Here is a 22,714-nt window from a genome sequence, read left to right on the forward strand (position 1 = left end):
TTCTTGCTGTAACACGGCTAAACATTATACTGGTTGACAAAGATTTCTGTATAATGTGTCAGTTGTTTGTATGTTTCTTTATTTCCTTAAAACAGTTCATAATGGTAGTCAGATGTGTGCATCCAAACAAACACACACACACACACACACACACACACACACACACACACACAAGTTAAGTTGAGGAAAAAGCACCCCTATCTTGCTGTTCCTGCCCCTTCCTCTCCCCGCCCCAGCCTCCTACTTACCCCCCCACCCAGACTGTTTCTCCTATCATGCGCTGTTACTCACAGTGTGGCCTCGGCAGCCAGAATCAGTGTTGTTTTTTGTGTGTGTGTGTGTGTGTGTGTGTGTGTGCGCTTCAGGAGAAGCTCTTTTGGCCACAAGCTTAGTTGCTTAGCAGTCTCCTTGTTAAGCCTATCTGTGAATCAGCATGCCCCTTATATGGGCGTAGCAGTTTATCCTTTTCGTGATTATTTGATCCTGGTTTTTCCCTTTTTTTGTTGTTACACAAATAATAATAACAATAACAATGATCTGTCACAGAAAAATTAGGGACAAATCAGTCAAACAATTGGCAGTAGCTCAAAAGCAAATTGGGCAAAACAACATGAGCACCCAAATTAATTATTTAAGACAGGAAGTTTGTTATAAAGCTTAACTCCCATGTAAAAAGTACTTTTTTGGCACAGAGCTGTGCTGATTTGAGTTATATGTAACTTTCTGTTTTGTCTGGTAAAATGATCATGTATATCACAGTATTTTTGCAGTCTGCAGTCCTTACCTATTACATTTATTTTAAAGAATAAAAGGGTTTCCTTCATGTATATACATGGTAATGGAGGAATACGAGATTTCTTAGACAGAGATTTACAAGTCTCTCCAGGCTTGCACCCATACAAGATTTTAATGGCCCTTTTTTGTGGTTTAAATGTGCTATTAGCTGTTTTACAGTTTCCCCAGAAGGTGACCCCATATCTGAGACGAGAATGAAAGTAGGCATGATATACAGTCATTACTGTTTTCTCACTACAGCATGATTTTAATGAGCAAAGAAGGTAACATGTTTTGCTCAGTTCTGCATTGAGATACTCATTAGGCTTATTCCATCTGACATTGCTCTGCAGCCAAAGTCCTAAGAGTTTGATTTCAGTACTGTTACCAACTAGTTCGTCATGGGTTTCAAAAAGCCTGTGACTCAGATGACCTTGAACCACTCTTCTGAGTATTAAAAGAACAAGGCCTGGATTTGAAAACACTTGCTATTATAAAACACACACTGACAGACTTGGAGTCCAAGGTTAAATTTGTGAGGGAAATCACTGATCCTTTTGAAATCAAAATGGAGGTAAAACAGAAAGATTGACTGTCTCCACTACTTTTCATCTTCTCCATTACTTTTCATCTAAATCCTTGAGAAAGTGATATCGAATGGTGGAAACAGAAATCCATCCTCAAATTTGACCACACAATCACCATAGGCAGAGGCAAGTTACCTACAGATTGCATTGCATAGCATTTGCAGACCCTTTAGAAATCTTAACTTTATAACAGCCCAAAAACGGAATAAAAGAAACTGCAGAAAAAGTTTGCACCCAGATGTCTTTTAAAAAGACAGAATACATGACCTGAAAAAAAGTATCAGAATTCATGGAGATGAAAAATGTCAAAATTTAACAGGTTCCACAATTTTAATATATCTGTGAAACTATTCAGGAAATGGATAAAAGCAAATGAAATTAGATGCACATAAATGGAACCGTGTATCAATTTACCCAAAATATCTACAACAAGAAATGTATCTCCAACTGCAACAGTGATGAGTAGGGTACCATGTGGCAAAGGAAGATGCATGCCACCTCTACATTGACATACCCAATGTTCATTGCCTTGCTGCTATTGAACACCACCTTTCACAGTGTTCAACTGACTGCAAGTCTGCAGCCCAGCCTTCTTACTGGTCACCATGACGAACTATATCCTCACCCACAATTGCTTCTCCTTTGAAGGCATCACCTAAAAACAAATCTGTTGTAATGGGCACCTGCATGGCACCTTCCTATGCCAGTATATTCATGGGCCATCTAGAGAATCCTTCCTGTCTATCCAGAATCCTGACCCCTTCACTTGGTTCAGATACATCTATGACATCTTTATGATTTGGATGGAGGGTGAGGTCACCCAATCCACATTCCTCCAAAACCCCAACACCTCCCCCGTTCACTTCACCTGGTCCTCCTCAGCTCAACAAGCCACATGTTTTGATGTTGACTTTCCTCTCAAGGATCGTTAGATCAACACCTACATCCATATCAAACCTACCAATCACCAGCAGTATCTCCACTTCGACAGCTGCCATCCATTCCACAGCAAGAAATCCCTTCCATATGGCATAGCCTCCTGTGGTCATTGCATCTGAAGTGATGAGCAGTCCCTCTCCAAATATACCGAGGGTCTCACTGATGCATTCACAGACCGAAATTATCCTCCCAGCCTTGTGCAGAAACAATTTCCTGTGCTTCCTCTCTCCAGTTATCTCCGACATACCCACTGTCCGGCCACAAAGGAGCATTCCCCTCATGACTCGGCACCACCCAAGACTTAAGCAACTGAACCACATTCTCTGTCAGGTTTTTTGACTACGTATCGTTTCCCTGAAATGAGGAATATTCTGCCCACTACCCATCTCTTCCTTCACTAACAAACCTACACAATACCCCTGTCCATCCCTACTCCATGCCTGCTCCCAACCCTCCTGACTCAGCACCTTATGGCTCATTTGGCCACCACTCTTTTGTGAGCATGTGCTTGGGTACCACAGGGCCCCATCCTTTGGAGCACTACTTCCCTCTCTGTGCTGCAAACTTATGCTTCTGCTTCCACTATCCCTTTCATCCCTCTGCCTCCTCCATTGGATGGTCCTTTGATGTAGACCCCGCTTGTACATGGTACATGATTTAGGACTATAGTTTTCCATTTTGCTTCTGATGGACTCTACACCTTTTTATTAACAAGTACATGGTCCCTATTGTTGGGTTTGACCTTTGACCACTTTTCCAAATTTTTCAGAAGGGTGAACTGTGCAGGGAAGATCACCCAGTGTGGTATCTTTTCCACCTTTGTGCCTTTCCCATTTCATTTTCATTCAGGTAGTATGCCGAAAACCTAGCTCACTAGCCATCCCATGGGCGGGGGGTGAGGGGGTGGGGGGGTGGGGGTGCCAAGTACCTGCATGGTAGTAGCCCCCACACCATGCAGAGATCATATGGTTGGTGCCTGAGCTGAAACCTCACCATGTATACCTGGAAGTATGTGCCGATTGTGATTGGGGCACAAGGACTCTGAGCAATGGATTACTGGTCGTGTAGTTGCTGAGGCTGGGGAGAGCCCCCGTTTGGAGTAGGTGGCGCCATGGCGGATGACCTGCACATGAAGCGAATGGAGATTTGTCCCATTGCTGGTCATATGCCACTAGTCTCTTCAGAAGGAAAGAACTCATTCAATGCAGAGAGATGCAGTCCCAAAAATGTTTCCTGCCCTGACTATGCCATAGGAGGAATATAGGGCTAAGCGATAAGCAGAGAAATACTCCCCCAATACCTGGTTTGTACAAGGACAAATGGGGACTTTTTTTTTTTAGCCAAAAAGCGTTTATTCTTTGTAGAGACTATAGAGGACCAGTTTGGGGAAGTTGCAGCCACCTTCAAAATGAAAAGTGTGTCAGTTTTGAATAAAACAGCAAAAACAGCATCCTGTGCCCAGTCACAGGCTTGCTTGCTTGTGACAAACCCACTAACATCCTGGTGACTGTCACTCTCCATAATAGTCTGAACTTGTTTCAGGGCATCATTTTCCATCGCGACCTCCTCTTGCAGTCTGATGACGTGCTGTGCTCCTGCTTGAGATGGTGGAGTGTACACTTCTGTCTGCTGTGTCCATAGGGGGCCAGAGGACAAAAGGGTTGTTACTGGGGTGTTAATCTTGGCTTTTGAAGGTGATTTGTTTGTCTGAAATGGTCAAGATGATGGTATACCGATGTGACGTGAAGCCGTATGTCCCCCCACCCCCACCCCTCCATGCAGTGCTTCAAATGTATGAAATTTGAGTGCCTCTTTGCATTGCAATGCCAACCTGGTCTGTAAGGCATGTGGATGACCTTTACACACAAGTGCCCCTTGTTCTCCTCATCCCCTCCCCCCCCCCCCCCCCCCCATCTGCGTCAACTGTGGAGTGCACCATTCTCTTTGCTCACGAGACTGCACTGTTTTTCAGAGAGGGAGAAAAAAGAACAGGAATATAAGACTCTGGACCAACTGATATACCAAGAGGCCAAGGAAAAGTAATCAGCATCTACTGCCTGCATGCATGACGATATTGTATGCTACAGCTGTGACAATGTCACTGTATCCTCCATTAAACATGCTGCTGTGAGCTGTCAGGGCCACTCGACTGCACCTGCCCCTCTCATTGTTAGAGGCTCTCCTCCTGCTGCTTACCCCACACCCAATTTTTGAGCAATGGCTCCCCTCCCACAGGGGATGCTGATCCCCACCCCCAGCTGGAGGTGCATGACCCTTGTCCGGCTTCTCATGTCAGGAAGGGTCCTTTGGAACACTGCCCTCTCAGGTTTCTGCTGGTCTGCAACTGGATACCAGTCAGTGGCTCAACTAGCCACATGCTGCTGGTTTGTAGGGCTTCACGGTCTTCAATCCCTGAAACTAATTCAGGGAAGCCTCTCCAGTCATCCAGACCCCCGAAGGAAAAGAAAACCAAGAAGAAGTCTTCCAGAATGAAGGAAATTCTGTGGATCACCATGCCACCTGATCCCACATGTTCTGCTTCTGTGGCAGCGGTGGCCGCTAAGGCTCCAGATCACACCACACAACATGTCTCGGAACCTGTGTCTCTTGATACCATGGCCTCTCAACCAGTGGCAGCGGGTGGACCTGGGACATAACCTGCCTCCTTGTTCCCTTCACAACCTCACAATATACCCTATACACCCCCCCCCCCCAAAAAAAAAGAAATCCCAAACACTCCCCCCCCCCACCCCACACCCCCAACAGAGACCCAGAAGTGGGGTCACAATTGCAGTTCGCCTACACTCTGCTCTGAACTTCGACTTCCCCCCACTGTCACCTCTTGTCTGGGGGCAATCACGTCTGCCCCCATGGTGTGTATCCTGACCTTGGATCTGTCTCTATTTATCATTTGGACTGAAAGATTCGGTTGACCCCATGGTATTTCGCCACCTGTTCCTGGCTGTCCTCGATGCATTTCTGGGTTCAGAAATGGTGTACACTGTTGGCTCAGCGGTCGATGGATGAACTGGTTTTGCATACATACGTGCAAGGTGCAGCAAACTATGCTCTCAGCCAAATGGGTACTGTTTCTTCACTGCTGATTTGGTGGCCATCAAATGAGCCCTTAGCCATGCTCATTCTTGCACCAACAAAATGCTTCTAATCTGCAGCCCTCTCAGGGGCTAAGCATTCTTTTGTTGAACACTGGCTTGGCGACCCTGTAGTCCCTGGGCTCTGCCCTCTGTCACCATAAACTCTGGACGTGCCTCTGCAACCACTATGCGGCGTGGTGGCAGGACGTTGTGTGTGTCACATGGAATGGGAATCTTGGCTTGATGGCTCGCATTGCGAGGATGGAATAAACCTCTATAAAAATACCCTCAATCTCGAGGTTTTCATCACGTTTATGAGATGAGATGCGTGGCTGTCGAGGTAGAACAGTTGGTAGTGGGCAACCTCTGGGGAAGCTGCTGACCTCAGTTGTATAAGGCTTACCTAGGCAAACGGGGCTTTGTCTAGGTGTACTTTAAAGAGTAACAGAATGTTGGCTGGCAAACAGGATGTGTTTTTAGTAATAAAAAGGAAAGAAGTAAGTTTTGAGAAAGTCTTGCCTTTCTATATCCAGAAGGCTTAAAAGGAAGTGCTGGGACTCTCAGATCTATAAAGTGATTGTGAAATGGGATGCTGTTTTTTGAAACATCCAGTTCACAACAGGCTGTTAACCTGTAGTAGTAGTAGTTGTTGTTGTTGTTGTGGTCTTCAGTCCAGAGACTGGTTTGATGTAGCTCTCCATGCTACTCTATCCTCTGCAGGCTTTTTCATCTCCCAGTACCTACTGCAACCTACATTCTTCTGAATTTGCGTAGTGTATTCATCTCTTGGTCTCCCTCTATGATTTTTACCCTCCAAGTTGCCCTCCAATACTAAATTGGTGATCCCTTGATGCCTCAGAACATGTCATACCAACTGATCCCTTCTTCTAGTCAAGTTGTGCCTCAAATTTCTCTTCTCCCCAGTTCTATTAAATACCTCCTCATTAGTTATGTGCTCTACCCATCCAGTCTTCAGCATTCTTCTGTAGCCCACATTTCGAAAGCTTCTATTCTCTTCTTTTCCAAACTATTTATTGTCCACATTTCACTTCCATACATGGCTGCACTCCATACAAATACTTTCAGAAACATCTTCCTGACACTTAAATCTATGCTTGATGTTAACAAATTTCTCTTCTTCAGAAGCACTTTCCTTGCCATTGCCAGTTTACATTTTATTTCCTCTCTAGTTCGACCATCATCAGTTATTTTGTTCCCCAAATAGCAAAACTCATTTACTACCTTAAGTGTCTCATTTCCTAATCTGATTCTCTCAGCATCACCTGATTTAATTCAACTACATTCCATTATCCTTGTTTTGCTTTTGTTGATGTTCATCTTATATCTTCTTTTCAAGACACTGTCCATTCCGTTCAACTGCTCTTCCAGGTCCTTTGCTGTCTCTGACAGAATTACAATATCATCAGTGAACCTCAAAGTTTTTGTTTCTTCTCCATGGATTTTAATTCCTACTCTGAATTTTTCTTTTGTTTCCTTTACTGCTTGCTCAATATACAGATTGAATAACGTCAGGGATAGGCTACAACCCTTTCTCACTCCCTTACCAACCACTGCTTTCCTTTCATGCCTTTTGACTCTTATAACTGCCATCTACGTTCTGTAAAAATTGTAAATAGCCTTTCACTCCCTGTATTTTACCCCTGCCACCTTCAGAATTTGAAAGAGAGTACTCCAGTCAACATCACCAAAAGCTTTCTCTTAAGTCTACAAATGCTAGAAACATAGGTTTGCCTTTCCTTAATCTATCTTCTAAGATAAGTCATAGGGTCAGTATTGCCTCATATGTTCCAACACTTCTACAGAATCCAAACTGATCTTCCCCGAGTTCGGCTTCTACCAGTTTTTCCATTCATCTGTAAAGAATTCGTGTTAGTATTTTGTAGCCACGACTTATTAAACTGATAGTTCAGTAATTTTTACACCTACTTTCTTTGAGATTGGAATTATGATATTCTTCCTGAAGTCTGAGGGTATTTTGCCTGTCTCATACATCTTACTCACCAGATGGAAGAATTTTGTCAGGGCTGGCTCTCCCAAGGCTATTAGTAGTTATAATGGAATGTTGTCTATTCCAGGGGCCTTATTTCGAGTTAGGTCTTTCAGTGCTCTGTCAAACTCTTCACACAGTGTCATATCTCCCATTTCATCTTCATCTACATCCTCTGCCATTTCCATAATATTTTCCTGAAGTACATTGCCCTTGTATAGTCCCTCTATATACTCCTTCCACCTTTCTGCTTTTCCTTCTTTGCTTAGAACCTACAGAGAGCTAAATGCCTGGGGGAATATGCCATGGACATGGAGCTCCACAGCACCCTGACCTTCAGCAAGGTGTTGTCATGTAAGGACCTAGTTAATATTCCTATAGAAGAACCGAAGAGTGAGTGGGCTCCCGAGAGGAATGTTGATGTTCAGAACATTATGAAAAGGGTGGATGGAGACATGGTGAAATCAGGCTCCTTCATTCTTGTCTTCAATACCAGCAAACTCTTGGAGCACATTAAAACTGGCTTTCTTTGCCTAAATGTATGGCCATATGTCCCAAACCCGATGCGGTGTTTTAAATGCCAGTGTTTTGGGCATATCACCCTAGGATATAAGGGAGAAGGAAAATGTGGCAACTGCAGTAAGGCTACTCATGAAAGAGTTAGTTGTTTGTCTCCTGCCAAATGTGTAAACTGTCCTTGAAACTGCCCTGTGTGGAGGAGGGACTACAGAATCTTTGTAAAGGAATTCTGAGTACATGGAATAACAACAACAAAGTATATCCCCTTTGGTGAGGCCAAGAAGATCTAAAAGTCCTTGCAGCCTCCCACATTTGCTACATCGTTTGCATCAATCCCTCTAAAGCCTACTCCAAAAGCTGATGCCTCTACCCATCCAGAGGTTACGAATGTCAACACTAACACTGTAAGTTTCAGTGCTCTTGCAAGACAGCAAGTATTTCAGTGCCAGTAGCCCCCCCCCCCCCCCCCCCCTCCATGAATGACAGAAAAAGGTACAACAATGGTCAACATGGGAGAAACCAAGGCACCTTCAATGGCAGAGGCTATTCAGAAGCTCGGCATGGCCGTTACTATTCCTACTTCATCTCCAAGAAAGCCATCAAAACAGAAAAAAGCTAATGACAAGCAGCAGCAATAGGTCAAATCCAGTAATAAACCATTGGACCATGTTGATGTGATTCTCCCTGATACTTCATCTGACTCTTCCCCAGAGTTGGTGGAGTATGAGGTATGTGTGGAGCAATCATCTCATCCCACTACAGAAGCTCCACCCACTGCAGTCTCCCCACCCCAGTGGAGAGACAGGATGAATGTGCTACCCCATGATAGATGGCTCCCATACTTCAGAGACACTTGGAGGAGTTAAGAACACATGTGAGGGAACTTCGACTACTATCTCAGAGTAGACCATTGTATCTGTGTTTCCAGGTGATTAATTTCCGTCAGTCATACACCCGTGAGCTACAAGGTTACGTACCCCACAAGAAGGATGTCTTGAGTGGAGAGAGAACTAGAGGAGGTGTAGGTATTTTCGTCAGTACCAACTACCACTCCTCGCTTCTCTCCCTTACAATGAATTTACAAGCAGTTGCTATCTCAGTGCACATGCTTTATCTGTTGACAATATATTCCATTGTGTGTCCCCACATGATGTGCCCAATGAAAAGGCTCTCAACAACCTTACACAGCTCCCCTGCCCCTTCATCCTTTGTGGTGATTTTAATGACAACTTTAGGACTCTGCAACTACCTGCTGCAGTGATAGATCTGTTGAGAGGCTTCGCATGTCATCATGTACCTGTCTGCTAAATACAGGACAGAGCATGCACTTCTGCACTGCAACTGGGTCGTTCTCTGCCGTTGCTTTCTCGCTTCGCTCTCCGGCCTTTGCTCACACTGCTCAGTGGGAAGTGGCCAATGTATTGCACGGAAGTGATCAGTTTCTGATCTGGATTCACCTTCCAGATGTAGGGGGACAAAAGAAACTGCATTAATGGGTGCTCAGTAGAGCAGACTGGACACTTCATAGTTGGCTAGTCCAGTTTGAGCATCGGGTCATTGTCAATGTACGGGTGGATCTTATTACCATAATGATCCATTGCGCTTCTGAAGCATCTATTCCACAGTCCACGGGACAACTGAAGAGGCAGCCTGTCCCTTGGTGGAGTGACGAATACCACTTTGCAATCAGGACTAGGCACATGGCTCTGCATAGATTCAAGTGCCAGCCAACTGTGAGAATCTTGCAGCATTTCGAGTGGCACGGGAAAAATGTTGCAGGGCTATTCACAAGAGCCAGAAAAGGTCATGGCAACAATTCTTGAACACCATTAATCATCCCATGAAGAGTTGTGTTACATGGGAGACCATCAGGAGAACTACTGGGAGAGGAGGGAGGTGCTCCATGGCTGCTGTAATGGGGAATGACACTGTCCAAACCAGTCCATGAGACATTGTGCCCAGACTATGGCAGCCTACTTGGCCACAGTTTCTGCAACCACCAGCCAGGATCCAGGCCTCAAGCACCAGGGGGCAGTAGTTGAGAGGAGCAGTTTGGACTTCCGGTCCACCGTTGATGAAGATTACAGCTGCCCATTTTGCATGTGGGAGCTGGATTCTGCATTGCTGCCGCTTGTGACACATACCCTGGTCACGACAGAATCTATAAAAGTATGTTATGATACCTCACTAGGCAAAACAAAGAGATCCTCCTCACACTTTTTAGTACCATTTGGGTTTCAGGTCACTTTCTCAACTCATGGCATGAGTCAGTTTTAATTCCTCTTTTAAAACCTGGGAAAAGACCTTACATGCCCAAGTAGTTATTGTAGTGTTGCCCTCACTAGTTGCGTGGGAAAGAACTTGGAGCAGATGGTCAACTGCTGTCTTATCTGGGTCTGGGCCTCCAGGCAACTCCTTAGTCGCTTTCAGTGTGGGTTCAGGAGGTATCGCTCCACCTTTGATAACCTGGCCCCCCTGGAGGTGGCTACACAACAGGCTTTTCTGCAACAGCGCCACCATCTAGGTATATTTTTCGACATAGAGAAGGCCTAAAATACTACTTGGAGGCATCTTATCCTCTAGCAACTTCACAAATGGGGCCTTCATGGATGTCTTCCAATTTTTATTCGGTGCTTACTCTCACCACAATATTTTCAATACTAAATCAGTGGCGTAGTGTCTGATTGCTTTGAAGAGGAGAATGGTGTTCCTCAAGGTAGTGTTTTAAGTGTGACTGTCTGTGCCATAGCTGTTAGTAGCATTACATCAGTAGTAAAAAGTCCTGGCCAGTGTTGTGGTTGAGTTTTCTGTGTTTTACTCTTCTGCAAGCCTTGCAACGAAAACACGGCAGTTGATATTAACTCTTCAACTTCTGGATGATTGGGTGCAGAATAGTGGTTTTCAGTTTTCAACTGAGAAGTCTGTTGTGTTCTTTTTAACCATTCTCGTTCCATTTTAAACTTTCCTGAGCTGAGGATGAGGGACACTGCTCTTAATTTTAAGACACGGTGAGACTTCTGGGCCTCATATTTGACTGTAAACTTACATGGTTGCCACATATTAAGGATCTGAGAACACTGTCCCTTACGGCTTTAAGTATTTTAAAATGTCTTAGCCACAGTACATGGGGAGCAGACAGGACTTGTCTGCTCCAATTTTACAAAGCCTTTGTGCGCTCTCAGCTAGATCATGGTGCACAGTGTATGGATCTGCAAGACCCTCTTATTTGCAGATGTTTGATGTGGTGCATCATGAAGGGATTCGGATGGCCACTGGGGTGTTCAGAACAAGCCCCATACCAAGCCTTTGTGCGGAGGCTGCTGAACGACCACTTCACATCAGGCAATGGCTACTTATGGTGTGCCAGGCATATAAAACACTGTCCATACCATACAAACCTGCATACCATGCCATTGCTTGGCCTCCAATGAAAGGCTTTTTATGGGATTTGCGCAAAGAATTACCTTTTATATATGGGTATGACGGGTCTAAAAGTTTTGCATCGAGTTGGAGCAGATTTCCACCTTGGCTCCTCCAGAGGCCCTTGGTAACATAAATCCAGCTATTCTTTAGATGTGCACAAAGTGCACCGTGCACCCCCTCATGTTAGGAAAAATGGTGCTCGTACTCGAGGTTTGAAGAGTACAGGCAGTAAATTATTATTGGGTACCTATCCGTATAGACTGTGGGGACTCAATCCCAGATATCAACCCCTTATTGCTAATGCAAATGAATTAATCCATTGTGCATTTGTTAAAGGACAGGTGGAATTAGTATAAATATGAGATATGACCCTCAGACTTCAAGAAGAATATAATAATTCCAATCCCAAAGATAGCAGGTGTTGACAGATGTGAAAATTACCGAACAATCAGTTTAATAAGCCACAGCTGCAAAATATTAAGGCGAATTCTTTACAGACGAATGGAAAAACTAGTAGAAACTGACCTCAGGGAAGATCAGTTTGGATTCCGTAGAAATATTGGAACACGTGAGGCAATACTGACCCTACAACTTATCTTAGAAGCTAGATTAAGGAAAGGCAAACCTACATTTCTAGTATTTGTAGACGTAGAGAAAGCGTTTGACAATGTTGACTGGAATATTCTCTTTCAAATTCTGAAGGTGGCAGGGGTAAAATACAGGGAGCGAAAGCCTATTTACAATTTGTACAGAAACCAGATGGCAGTTATAAGAGTCGAGGGACATGAAAGGGAAGCAGTGGTTGGGAAGGGAGTGAGACAGGGTTGTAGCCTATCCCCGATGTTATTCAATCTTTATATTGAGCAAGCAGTGAGGGAAACAAAAGAAAAATTCAGAGTAGGTATTAAAATCCATGGAGAAGTAATAAAAACTTTGAGGTTCACCGATGACATTGTAATTCTGTCAGAGACAGCAAAGGACTTGGAAGATTCTAAAGGATGTAGATTGCAGTAGGTACTGGGAGACGAAGCAGCTTGCACAGGATAGAGTAGCATGGAGACCTGCATCAAACCAGTCTCAGGACTGAAGACCACAACAACAACATGAGACATTTTAGCAAATAAACCTTGGACTTAAACTTTTTACAAATGTAGCTGATAATGCTCATTCCGTGTAAGATGTCCATCAGTCACTGTGCCTAAAAATGTAAATTTATCATATGTTTCAAATGTAGACAATGATTTAGTATTTATGTCCACTTGAGATGGGTTATAATTTAACAAGAACTTCATTACAATGGTCTTGTCCTTACTCTGTGAAAGTTTATTGATGATTAATGATTAGATATTCCGTGCTCAAATCAAAGTTCTCTTTATTGTTTTTCAATGCTTGCTTTAAGTATGGTCCTAGAAATAAGTGATGTATTGTCTCGATAGTTCACTAGCTTGGAGTATTGTGGCTTTGAGTTGTGACTCCCCGATCTTTCAAAGTGCTGCCGAGCAGTTACGCGGGTCCTTTACATGCGGCGCTGTCTGCCAGCCATACAGCAGCAGCACTACCTAAGCGGCCAGCCAGCCAGCGGCCGCTAAACTTGGACTCAGTTATGATTTGACTGTTAAAATGTACACACGTCTTACTCTGTTTACTTGATCTGTGACTTTCATGTATTGCATCTTCCTTGAAATATATTTGTTCAACTTGAAGTTATAACAATTGGTGGCGAGGTAGTGATTTTTCTTTTCCATCGTTGACCCACATTTCCATGGCTACTTTAGAGCAACTATTGCAAGGTCTCATAGAACAGCAAACACTTTTCACAAATGTGATTTGTGATTTCGTCGCGACATCTCTTGTCGTCTCTACCTACTTTTCCTCCTTACGGAGAGACGGTGGAAGACTAGTCTGATTACGAAAAACGTCTTCGACAGCGCTTCTTGGCATTTCACGTCGCGGACAAACAAACCTGTAAGTCTCTGTTCCTTTCATGGATTTCACCTCAAATGTATCGGTTGTTGTCGCAATTGGCTCTTTTGAAAGATCCTGCGTCTTTGTCCTTTGCTGAAATGTGCTCACTTCTGTCCGTCTATTTTCAAAAGCAAACGCATGTGGTAGCCCCTCGTGTTGCCTTTTATCGTTGTCAAAAACAACCAAATCAATCCTGTCACGCTTGGGCTTCTGAACTTCACGGCCTCAGTAGAAAGTGTCAATTTGCTACTGAAGTTCACAAAGAATCCTATGCCGATTCCATGGTACGGGATGCTATTATCCGATCGGTGCCCGACAAAGAAGTTAAGCAACATGCCCTTCAGTTGGCAAATCCGACTCTAGATGAAGTCCTATCCATCGCTCAGTCTTTTTAAATTTCTCGTGCCGCTGGAGCGCAAATAGAGGCGTGGGGCAATGTCGGGGAAATACAACCCCTGCGCGATGTTGACGAAGCGTGTGGCGTGTCACCGCCAGCCGACGTGGCCACAGTACACTCCCAAGCGCAGCCTCAGCCTACCCGTAAACAAACCTCTAAGAAACTGCAGCAAAACCCACGGCAACTTCCTTCATGTCCGTGGTGTTTGGCAACTTCCTTCATGTCTGTGGTGTTTTATGAAACATTCACGAGAAGATTGTCCACAATGTTGGGCCGTGTGTCACAAATGCAAAGAAAAAGGGTCATGTGTCATCCGTTTGCAAATCCGACCACATACATGATGTTCATGAACATGACGCTGATTCTGATTCTGTGTTGTCTGTCAATTGTACTTCTTCCCTTTCAGGGAAGTTATTCCTCACTGTCCAAATACTTGGTCGAGATGTTAGCATGCAGGTGGATACTGGTTCTGCTGCCACTATCATCAATTCTCAGTTGGGTTCTCCAATCCTGTCACCTGGATCATCTCACTGCTTCAGGGGTCTTGCTTCCTGTCACTTCCAGTGAGTGGTCCTCTCCTGTCGTTGTCATTGCTAAGCCAAGTGGTGATATTTGTCTCTGTGGCGATTTCAAAGCCACTGTAAATGTTCAATGCCTTATCGACACTTACCCTATGCCTCGACCTGAAGAATTGTTCACTAAACTTGCTGGAGGCCAGTATTTTTCTAAACTTGACCTGTCAGAAGCTTATCATCAACTTCCTCTCGACACTGCTTCCTGGCAGTTTCCGGTCCTCAACACACCTTTCGGCCTCTATCAATACCAACGATTGCCATTCGGGGTTGCCAGTGCCCCTGCTCTCTTTCAGCGATTCTTGGAACAATTATTGCTGACTGTCCGTGGGTGTATAAATTACCAGGACGACATTGTTGTCACTGGCTCCACCACTGACGAACATCTTCAAAATCTCCGCACACTTTTTCATGTCTTACAGACTGCCGGTTAATCCTCAGAAATCACAATTTTTTCAGGCATCTATCACGTACTTGGGGTTTAAACTCTCTCGGGATGGTATTCGTCCACTTCAGCAAACTGTCGCTGTGATCGATGCCCTTCGTCGCTCTACATCCGTTAAGTAGCTGCAGGCTTTCTTGGGGAAAATAGCATACTATCACAAGTTTTTACTTTCTGCTGCTTTGGTGGCTCAGCTGTTGCATCGCCTGTTGCATAAAAAAGTGCCTTTTCACTGGTCCACGTCATGCGATGCGGCTTTCCAGAAATTGAAGACTATGCTGAAACAGGCTCCGTGCCTGGCTACTTATCGTCCTGGCCAACATCTTGGTCTTGCCACAGGCGCCTCTCAATACGGGGTCGTTGCAGTCCTTGCGCACCGTTTTTCTGACAGTTCCGAACAACTCATTGCTTATACCTCCAAAACGCTCATGGATGCCCAACGAAAGTATTCTCAAATTGAAAAAGAAGCTTTGGCCATTATTTATGATCTTCATAAGTTTGGTGTTTTTCTATATGGTTCCAAATTTCATCTTGTTACGGGTCACAAACCACTTGTTTCCTTGTTTCATCCATCGTCACTTCCCGACAAGGCTGCACACCGCCTCCAGCATTGGGCTCTTTACTTGTCTCATTTTAATTATGAGATTCATTTCCGGCCGACGGCTCAACATGCGAATGCTGATGCACTGTCTCGCCTTCCCATGGGTCCTGATCTGGCATTCGATAGGGACGAACTTTTGTGTTTCCATCTGGATGTTGTCGAGCAGTGGGTTGTGGATGGGTTCCCCATCACCGGGGACCGGCTGGCAGCTGCTACGGGTTCTGACCCTACCCTCTCCCGGGTTTTACGCTGTATTAAGAAAGGTTGACCAGATCGTTCGTCCGCTAAGACTTCTGATCTGTTGCTGAACTACTACACTTTGCATTACCGCCTCACGGCTAGGGATGGTGTTATCCTCCTTTCCACCGAAAATGCTTCGCCGCGTGTTGTGGTACCTGCGTCTTTGCATGCTTCGGTCTTGCGCCTCCTTCACCAAGTGCACTGGGGTGTGTCTCGCACAAAATCTCTGGTGCGCTGTCATGTGTACTGGCCTGGCATCGACTCTGAAATCGCACACATGGTCGCTGCCTGTGGCCCTTGTGCGTCACAGGCCGTCGCCCCGAAGTCATCTTTGTCATCGTGGCCTTCGCCTGAGAAGCCCTGGGAGCGAATTCATGCTGACTTTGCGGGATCTTTTTTAGGTACTTATTGGCTTCTTGTTATTGACGCCTACTCTAACTTTCCTTTTATTGTCCGTTGCACGTCGCTTACCACTGCGGCAGCCACCAATGCTCCAGCTCGCATTTTCTCTTTGGAAGGCTTTCCCTCTACTCTTGTTACTGATAATGGTCTGCAATTTGCCTCTTCTGATATTGCGGATTTTTGTGCCCTTCACGGTGTCATGCACATCACGGCCCCTCCGTTCCAACCACAGTCAAACGGTGAGGCTGAACGACTGGTCCGCACATTTAAGGCTCAGATGAGGAAACTCCTGACTTCTTCTGCTGATGATGCATTTCTCCAATTTCTGGCTTCTTACCGTTTCACCCCCATGGGCGACCACAGCTCGGTTGAGCTCTTACATGGCCGACAGCCCCGCACGCTACTTCATCTTCTGCGGCCTTCCACCTCACGGCCACGGGTGCCTTCGCTTGGCCGGTTCACCGCAGACAACCTTGTGTGGGTATGGGGGTATGGCAGGCAGCCAAAATGGAGTCCTGGCCACATCTTACGACACCGTGGCCGAAGCCTGTATGAAATCCAGACGGACACGGGTGTTGCAGTGTGTCATTCGGACCAGCTTTGGCCTCGTGTGCCTGCAACGCCTGTTACGGATGCCGCTACACCACATTCGGCTCTACCTGATGCTCAGGATACTGGAATCTCTCATTACTCACACCGCAGTCCTCTCACCATCATAACGGTGCCAGCACAAGAACTGACGTCACCAGGAGACGTGCTCATGCAGGAACCAGATGACCATCATCTGTCGGAGCATCTCTTCTCGCCTCCTCCTCCTACGGACGTGGACACATTGCCCATGTCTCCTGTTATAACAACCGGACTTGCTGCAACGGGCAGGTTGATGCACGGGGCCCCAGTAGATTGGACCCCCACGTCTCCTGTCATCTCGACCTGTTATCATCGGGGACACTTCCATCCGTACGGGAAGCCTCCTCCTCGAGACTTCACGGCCAGTCAAACAACACCTATGGATGTTAGCAATCTACAGGCCACCTCCATCAAGACCTGTGCAAAAAATTAAAAGGGGGGAAAAGTGTTGTGACTCGCCAATCTTTCAAAGTGCCGCCGTGCAGTTATGCGCGTCCTCTACATGTGGCGCTGTCTGCCAGCCACACAGCAGCAGCGCTACATAAGCGGCCAGCCGGCCAGCGGCCGCTGACTTGGACTCAGTTATGATTTGACTGTGAAAGTGTGCACACGTCTTACTCTGTTTACTTGATCTGTGACTTTCATGTATTGCGTCTTCCTTGAAATATATTTGTTCAACTTGAAGTTATAACACAGTGTTTTGTTATTAATACATGCAAGAATAATTCCCTGGGGCACCCCACAATTCAGAGTCTTATCTGTCTATTTTCATTATAACTTCATTCATATAATATAAAAGACAGCTCAGTTGAGCTGTTTATTAAATGTGTTTGTGGCTTTGTTAGTTAATTTCTGCATACTCCAAGTGATGTAGGTGATATATCATCCCAGCCATGAGATGTTTTTATTTTGAAATTATTGTCATTACTTTGTGTTCTGTTACACTCCTTTGGAAAAATGAATTACTCATTTTAGCTGAGTTAATTGCTTTCTTTTAAGTATTCTGTGAAGGCTTTACATACTGTCTTTGGTTTACTCACTAATATTTCAAATTCTCCTAGGGCTATATCACTTGATGAAAGAGTTGATTTCATTCTACTTCAGTCCTGTTCCAGACAGCATTACAGATGTTAACAATACTGTACATAAATGAGGACTTTGATTGGTAGATTCTTGATAATTGTTGCATGAACTTTCCCTATGTTCTTATCCTTTTCTTCTATGAAAGCCATAAGTGACCCTGTGTCTGTGATTCCCTATATACGCTTAGAAAGTATCATAATTATTGGGTAAGATATTGCCGAGAAAGTGCGGTGGCCCACGAACAAACAAACAAACAGAAAGGACGGACACGAAACAATGACAGACGATTGATAGAGACCTCACGACAACAACACGCAAGAAGCAACGGGGTGACAGAGACAACCAAATGAACCCAAGACATCCACTAATAATGGAAACATAGAATGGTAAATACACTGTCTGTTGTCGAGGCAATATGTCAAGATGCACGCAGTGATTAGACTCGCTTGTTGAGCGAGAGGCAGGCACTTAAATACATGATCGAGGGCGCCGCTATTGGCCGCTGGGACCACTTGTTCCACTGTGGTGCCCTCACATTAAACGTGGGCCAGGAGGCACGTGCCGCCATGGCTTACGGTGCGATGGTGTAGAGACCTGTAGGGGTCTTCGAAGTCCATGCCATTTGGTGCGTATTCCAAATCCGGCAGCGCGTGGTACCACATAATGGAAACAACAAATATTACATGAACAACAAAAATCATAATCCACGTATATCAGTTGTTTGGTAACAGAAACAGGATCTTGTAATGGAGAATGTAACTGCATTGTCAGTCGTCAGGAGATTTATCAGCTGCAACATAGGGTGTTGGAGAGAACTCGCGAGCATGCACGTGTTTCGCCCCCCTGCCCTTCTGTGCACACAGGCCAGACAGGTGTACTGATGGTCTCTCTCTCTCTCTCTCTCTCTCTCTCTCTCTCTCTCTCTCTCACGCACACACACACTGGTCTCTCTCTCTCTCTCTCTCTCTCTCTCTCTCACACACACACACACACACACACACACACACACACACACACCACTCTGAGTGAGCAGTATACAATTGTTAGAAAGTGAACAGTTACGTATATTGTGCAACAAGTGACCAGTTTTTGACTTCACATGTAGTTTTATCAGAGCTAGTCCTTACTACAGTTGACAGGAGGACAATTTTTCAGCATGAAATGCTACATTGATAGAATCAATAGATCTAAAGAATAGTTGCAGGTAGGAGTGCATCTTTATTTGATCAAGGATTTGTTATCACTGGTGACACTTAAATATTAGAATGTTATCTGTAATTTTATCTTGTCAAAATTAATGGTTTTGTGTACTGCTTTGGAGATAACTGATCTGCTTGTTGAAATCTTAAGCACTTTTAAGTTTTATAAGTTTCTCCATAGTGCATAAACATCAAATAACTGACTCTGAATAAACATTTATTTTCAGCGAGACAAGGTTATCAAAGGCCTGGAAGAAAAGGTGCAGAACCTAACAAAACAACACCTATTTGAGATGGAGTGTGTGAAATCCAGACTAATTGTTGAAAGACATGAGAGAGACAAAGAAAGAAATGACCACGCTGTTATGATGAGGTATGAACTTACTGCCTTGGTCTGCTTATCTCAAAAGTTCAGTGCTTTAAACATTTTGAAGGAAACAGATATTTTCTAGTTTTAATAGCCTCATTGTATGTAAGAGCAATAAATATGTTTAGGCCATTTCCTTCATATTAACCAACGGAGGTGTATTAACAAGCAAATTGATGATGGACCAAAATGATGTTCCATCTGCTGTTTTTACTAAGCAAGGTGGTGCAGTGTTAAATCACCATTCTCTCATTTGAGTGGACAGTAGTACAAATAACTGTCCAACCATCGAGGTTTAGGTTTTCTGTGGCCTTTTTCCCCCCTTGTGGTTGGTACACCAGACTTGCTTTTGGGATGATGACTTTACAAACCTGCATCCTGCCATCCAGATTTAGATTTCCCATAATTTCCCTAAATCGACCCAGACCTTGAGACAGTCAGAGCTTGTGCTCCATCTCTAATGACCTTGATGTCAAATGTCAATGGGATGTTAAACCCAATCTTCCTTTCTTCCTTCTGTGGTTTCCTTGAACTTCTTATGGGAGTTCCACAATGGTTTCCTTCCACAGCCTTCTGCAATCTGAGCATATGCACAAGTGATATGACTTAGAACTGTAATCTTCCTTCTACTGTTTTCATTTGTTGCATGTATTCTTGTGTAGACAGTGGTGTACCAACTATTTCTTGAGGGGGGCCAGTAAACCGATTTTGTCTTTCAGCAAAACCTTTAAGAATACAGGCATACCAATACTGTTGGAAGGTGTGTTACGCAATCAGCGCTATGTTGTTCTACAGGGAGAAACAACTCATTAATACTAATATAGACCCAATTTTATAGGTCATGCTCTTGAAAGCAATTTTGTTGCTTTAATTTTTAAAAAGATATCATTTATCTGGCAAGACACTGGTCCTACTTTGTTTTGAGACCATTTACGAAAAGTAGTTCATATTTATTTAGACTGCAATATCTTATTATTACTATTTTACAGATATTTAATGGAAAAAACATAATTTGTTTGAAAAAGAAGACATTTATTTAGTGTTTATTTAGACTAAAAAATGTAATTTTCCTTTTGAACAGTTTGGGGAACGAATTCTTTCATGACATTCATAAGATTAATTTTTCTAGCCTTGTTTTGATGAGCATGGAGGAGGATTAGATGGGTGAGTCTCAACTGAGACATTGTTGATGTGGCACAAGTTTTAAGTCACCTCAAGGCACTGAAGGACCTCTCAGAGGATGCTGACCATATGGGAACTGTCAGAATCAGATTGATGAGGCGAATAACTTCGTAAAGGAGGTCTTTAACCCTACCAGGTTCAGAAATAAGTTTTCTTCCACTAGAGAATACATTACATGGTTATATACCAGTCGTGATGGTTTGCAGCATTTTGAGCTGTGCATGAAGCCTGTCCTGGTTAAAGTCTGTTTTATGTACTCCAAGCAATTCCTCCAAACATCTTGTGGATGGGGGATGTGTTTGGGAGGATGTAATAAGTATCTCTTCAAGATGGGATAGTCACTTTAGATCCTTTTGGTTGAACCTTTGTTCAGTCTCATTCAAAAGGAGATCAAGAATTTCAAAAAATCTTTCCTAAATTTATGTTCTTGAGACAGTTCTCTCGGAACAGACATGTTTTTGTGTGGTGCAGTTTTGCTGGTATTTTTCGTGGCCATCACTAGGGGTAAGATAGATACCGCCTACAGGAAAATTAAAGAGACCTTTGGAGATAAGAGAACAACTTGTATGAATATCAAGAGCTCAGATGGAAACCCAGTTCTAAGCAAAGAAGGGAAAGCAGAAAGGTGGAAGGAGTATATAGAGGATGTAGATGAAGATGAAGATGAAATGGGAGATATGATACTGCGTGAAGAGTTTGACAGAGCACTGAAAGACCTGAGTCAAAACAAGGCCCCCGGAACTACTGACGGCCGTGGGAGAGCCAGTCCTGACAAAACTCTACCATCTGGTGAGCAAGATGTATGAAACAGGCGAAATACCCTCAGACTTCAAGAAGAATATAATAATTCCAATCCCAAAGAAAGCAGGTGTTGACAGATGTGAAAATTACCGAACTATCAGCTTAATAAGTCACAGCTGCAAAATACTAACACGAATTCTTTACAGACGAATGGAAAAACTAGTAGAAGCCAACCTCGGGGAAGATCAGTTTGGATTCCGTAGAAACACGGGAACACGTGAGGCAATACTGACCTTACGATTTATTTTAGAAGAAAGATTAAGAAAAGGCAAACCTATGTTTCTAGCATTTGTAGACTTAGAGAAAGCTTTTGACAATGTTGACTGGAATACTCTCTTTCAAATTCTAAAGGTGGCAGGGGTAAAATACAGGGAGCGAAAGGCTATTTACAATTTGTACAGAAACCAGATGGCAGTTATAAGAGTCGAGGGACATGAAAGGGAAGCAGTGGTTGGGAAGGGAGTAAGACAGGGTTGTAGCCTCTCCCCGATGTTGTTCAATCTGTATATTGAGCAAGCAGTAAAGGAAACAAAAGAAAAATTCGGAGTAGGTATTAAAATTCATTGAGAAGAAATAAAAACTTTGAGGTTCGCTGATGACATTGTAATTCTGTCAGAGACAGCAAAGGACTTGGAAGAGCAGTTGAATGGAATGGACAGTGTCTTGAAAGGAGGATATAAGATGAACATCAACAAAAGCAAAACAAGGATAATGGAATGTAGTCTAATTAAGTCGGGTGATGCTGAGGGAATTAGATTAGGAAATGAGGCACTTAAAGTAGTAAAGGAGTTTTGCTATTTGGGGAGCAAAATAACTGATGATGGTCGAAGTAGAGAGGATATAAAATGTAGGCTGGCAATGGCAAGGAAAGCGTTTCTGAAGAAGAGATATTTGTTAACATCCAGTATTGATTTAAGTGTCAGGAAGTCATTTCTGAAAGTATTCGTATGGAGTGTAGCCATGTATGGAAGTGAAACATGGACGATAAATAGTTTGGACAAGAAGAGAATAGAAACTTTCGAAATGTGGTGCTACAGAAGAATGCTGAAGATTAGATGGGTAGATCACATAACTAATGAGAAAGTATGGAATAGGATTGGGGAGAAGAGAAGTTTGTGGCACAACTTGACCAGAAGAAGGGATCGGTTGGTAGGACATGTTCTGAGGCATCAGGGGATCACCAATTTAGTATTGGAGGGCAGCGCGGAGGGTAAAAATCGCAGAGGGAGACCAAGAGATGAATACACTAAGCAGATTCAGAAGGATGTAGGTTGCAGTAGGTACTGGGAGATGAAAAAGCTTGCACAGGATAGAGTAGCATGGAGAGCTGCATCAAACCAGTCTCAGGACTGAAGACCACAACAACAACAACAATCAGATATTTGGGTTTTCATATTTAGGTTTTTAGAAAATTTTGGATTTCTCTAACAGCATATCAAATGTGTCCATAGTTCTAAGACTTGCAAGAGCTACTTTCAAAACATCTAC

The 22,714-nt window shown here is 43.9% G+C and overlaps 1 protein-coding gene across 1 annotated transcript in view; it reads left to right on the forward strand.

The window, feature by feature from the left end:
* LOC124805277 (GRIP and coiled-coil domain-containing protein 1) overlaps positions 1 to 22,714 on the forward strand; it is a 106,750-nt gene that overhangs the window by 37,326 nt on the left and 46,710 nt on the right. The window contains exon 5 of the mRNA XM_047265789.1: positions 19,104 to 19,249. Coding sequence (XP_047121745.1) covers positions 19,104 to 19,249 — 146 coding nt within the window. The remainder of the gene's footprint in view (positions 1 to 19,103; positions 19,250 to 22,714) is intronic.

Source organism: Schistocerca piceifrons, chromosome 7 (genome assembly GCF_021461385.2).
Source record: "Schistocerca piceifrons isolate TAMUIC-IGC-003096 chromosome 7, iqSchPice1.1, whole genome shotgun sequence".
Taxonomy (NCBI): domain Eukaryota; kingdom Metazoa; phylum Arthropoda; class Insecta; order Orthoptera; family Acrididae; genus Schistocerca; species Schistocerca piceifrons.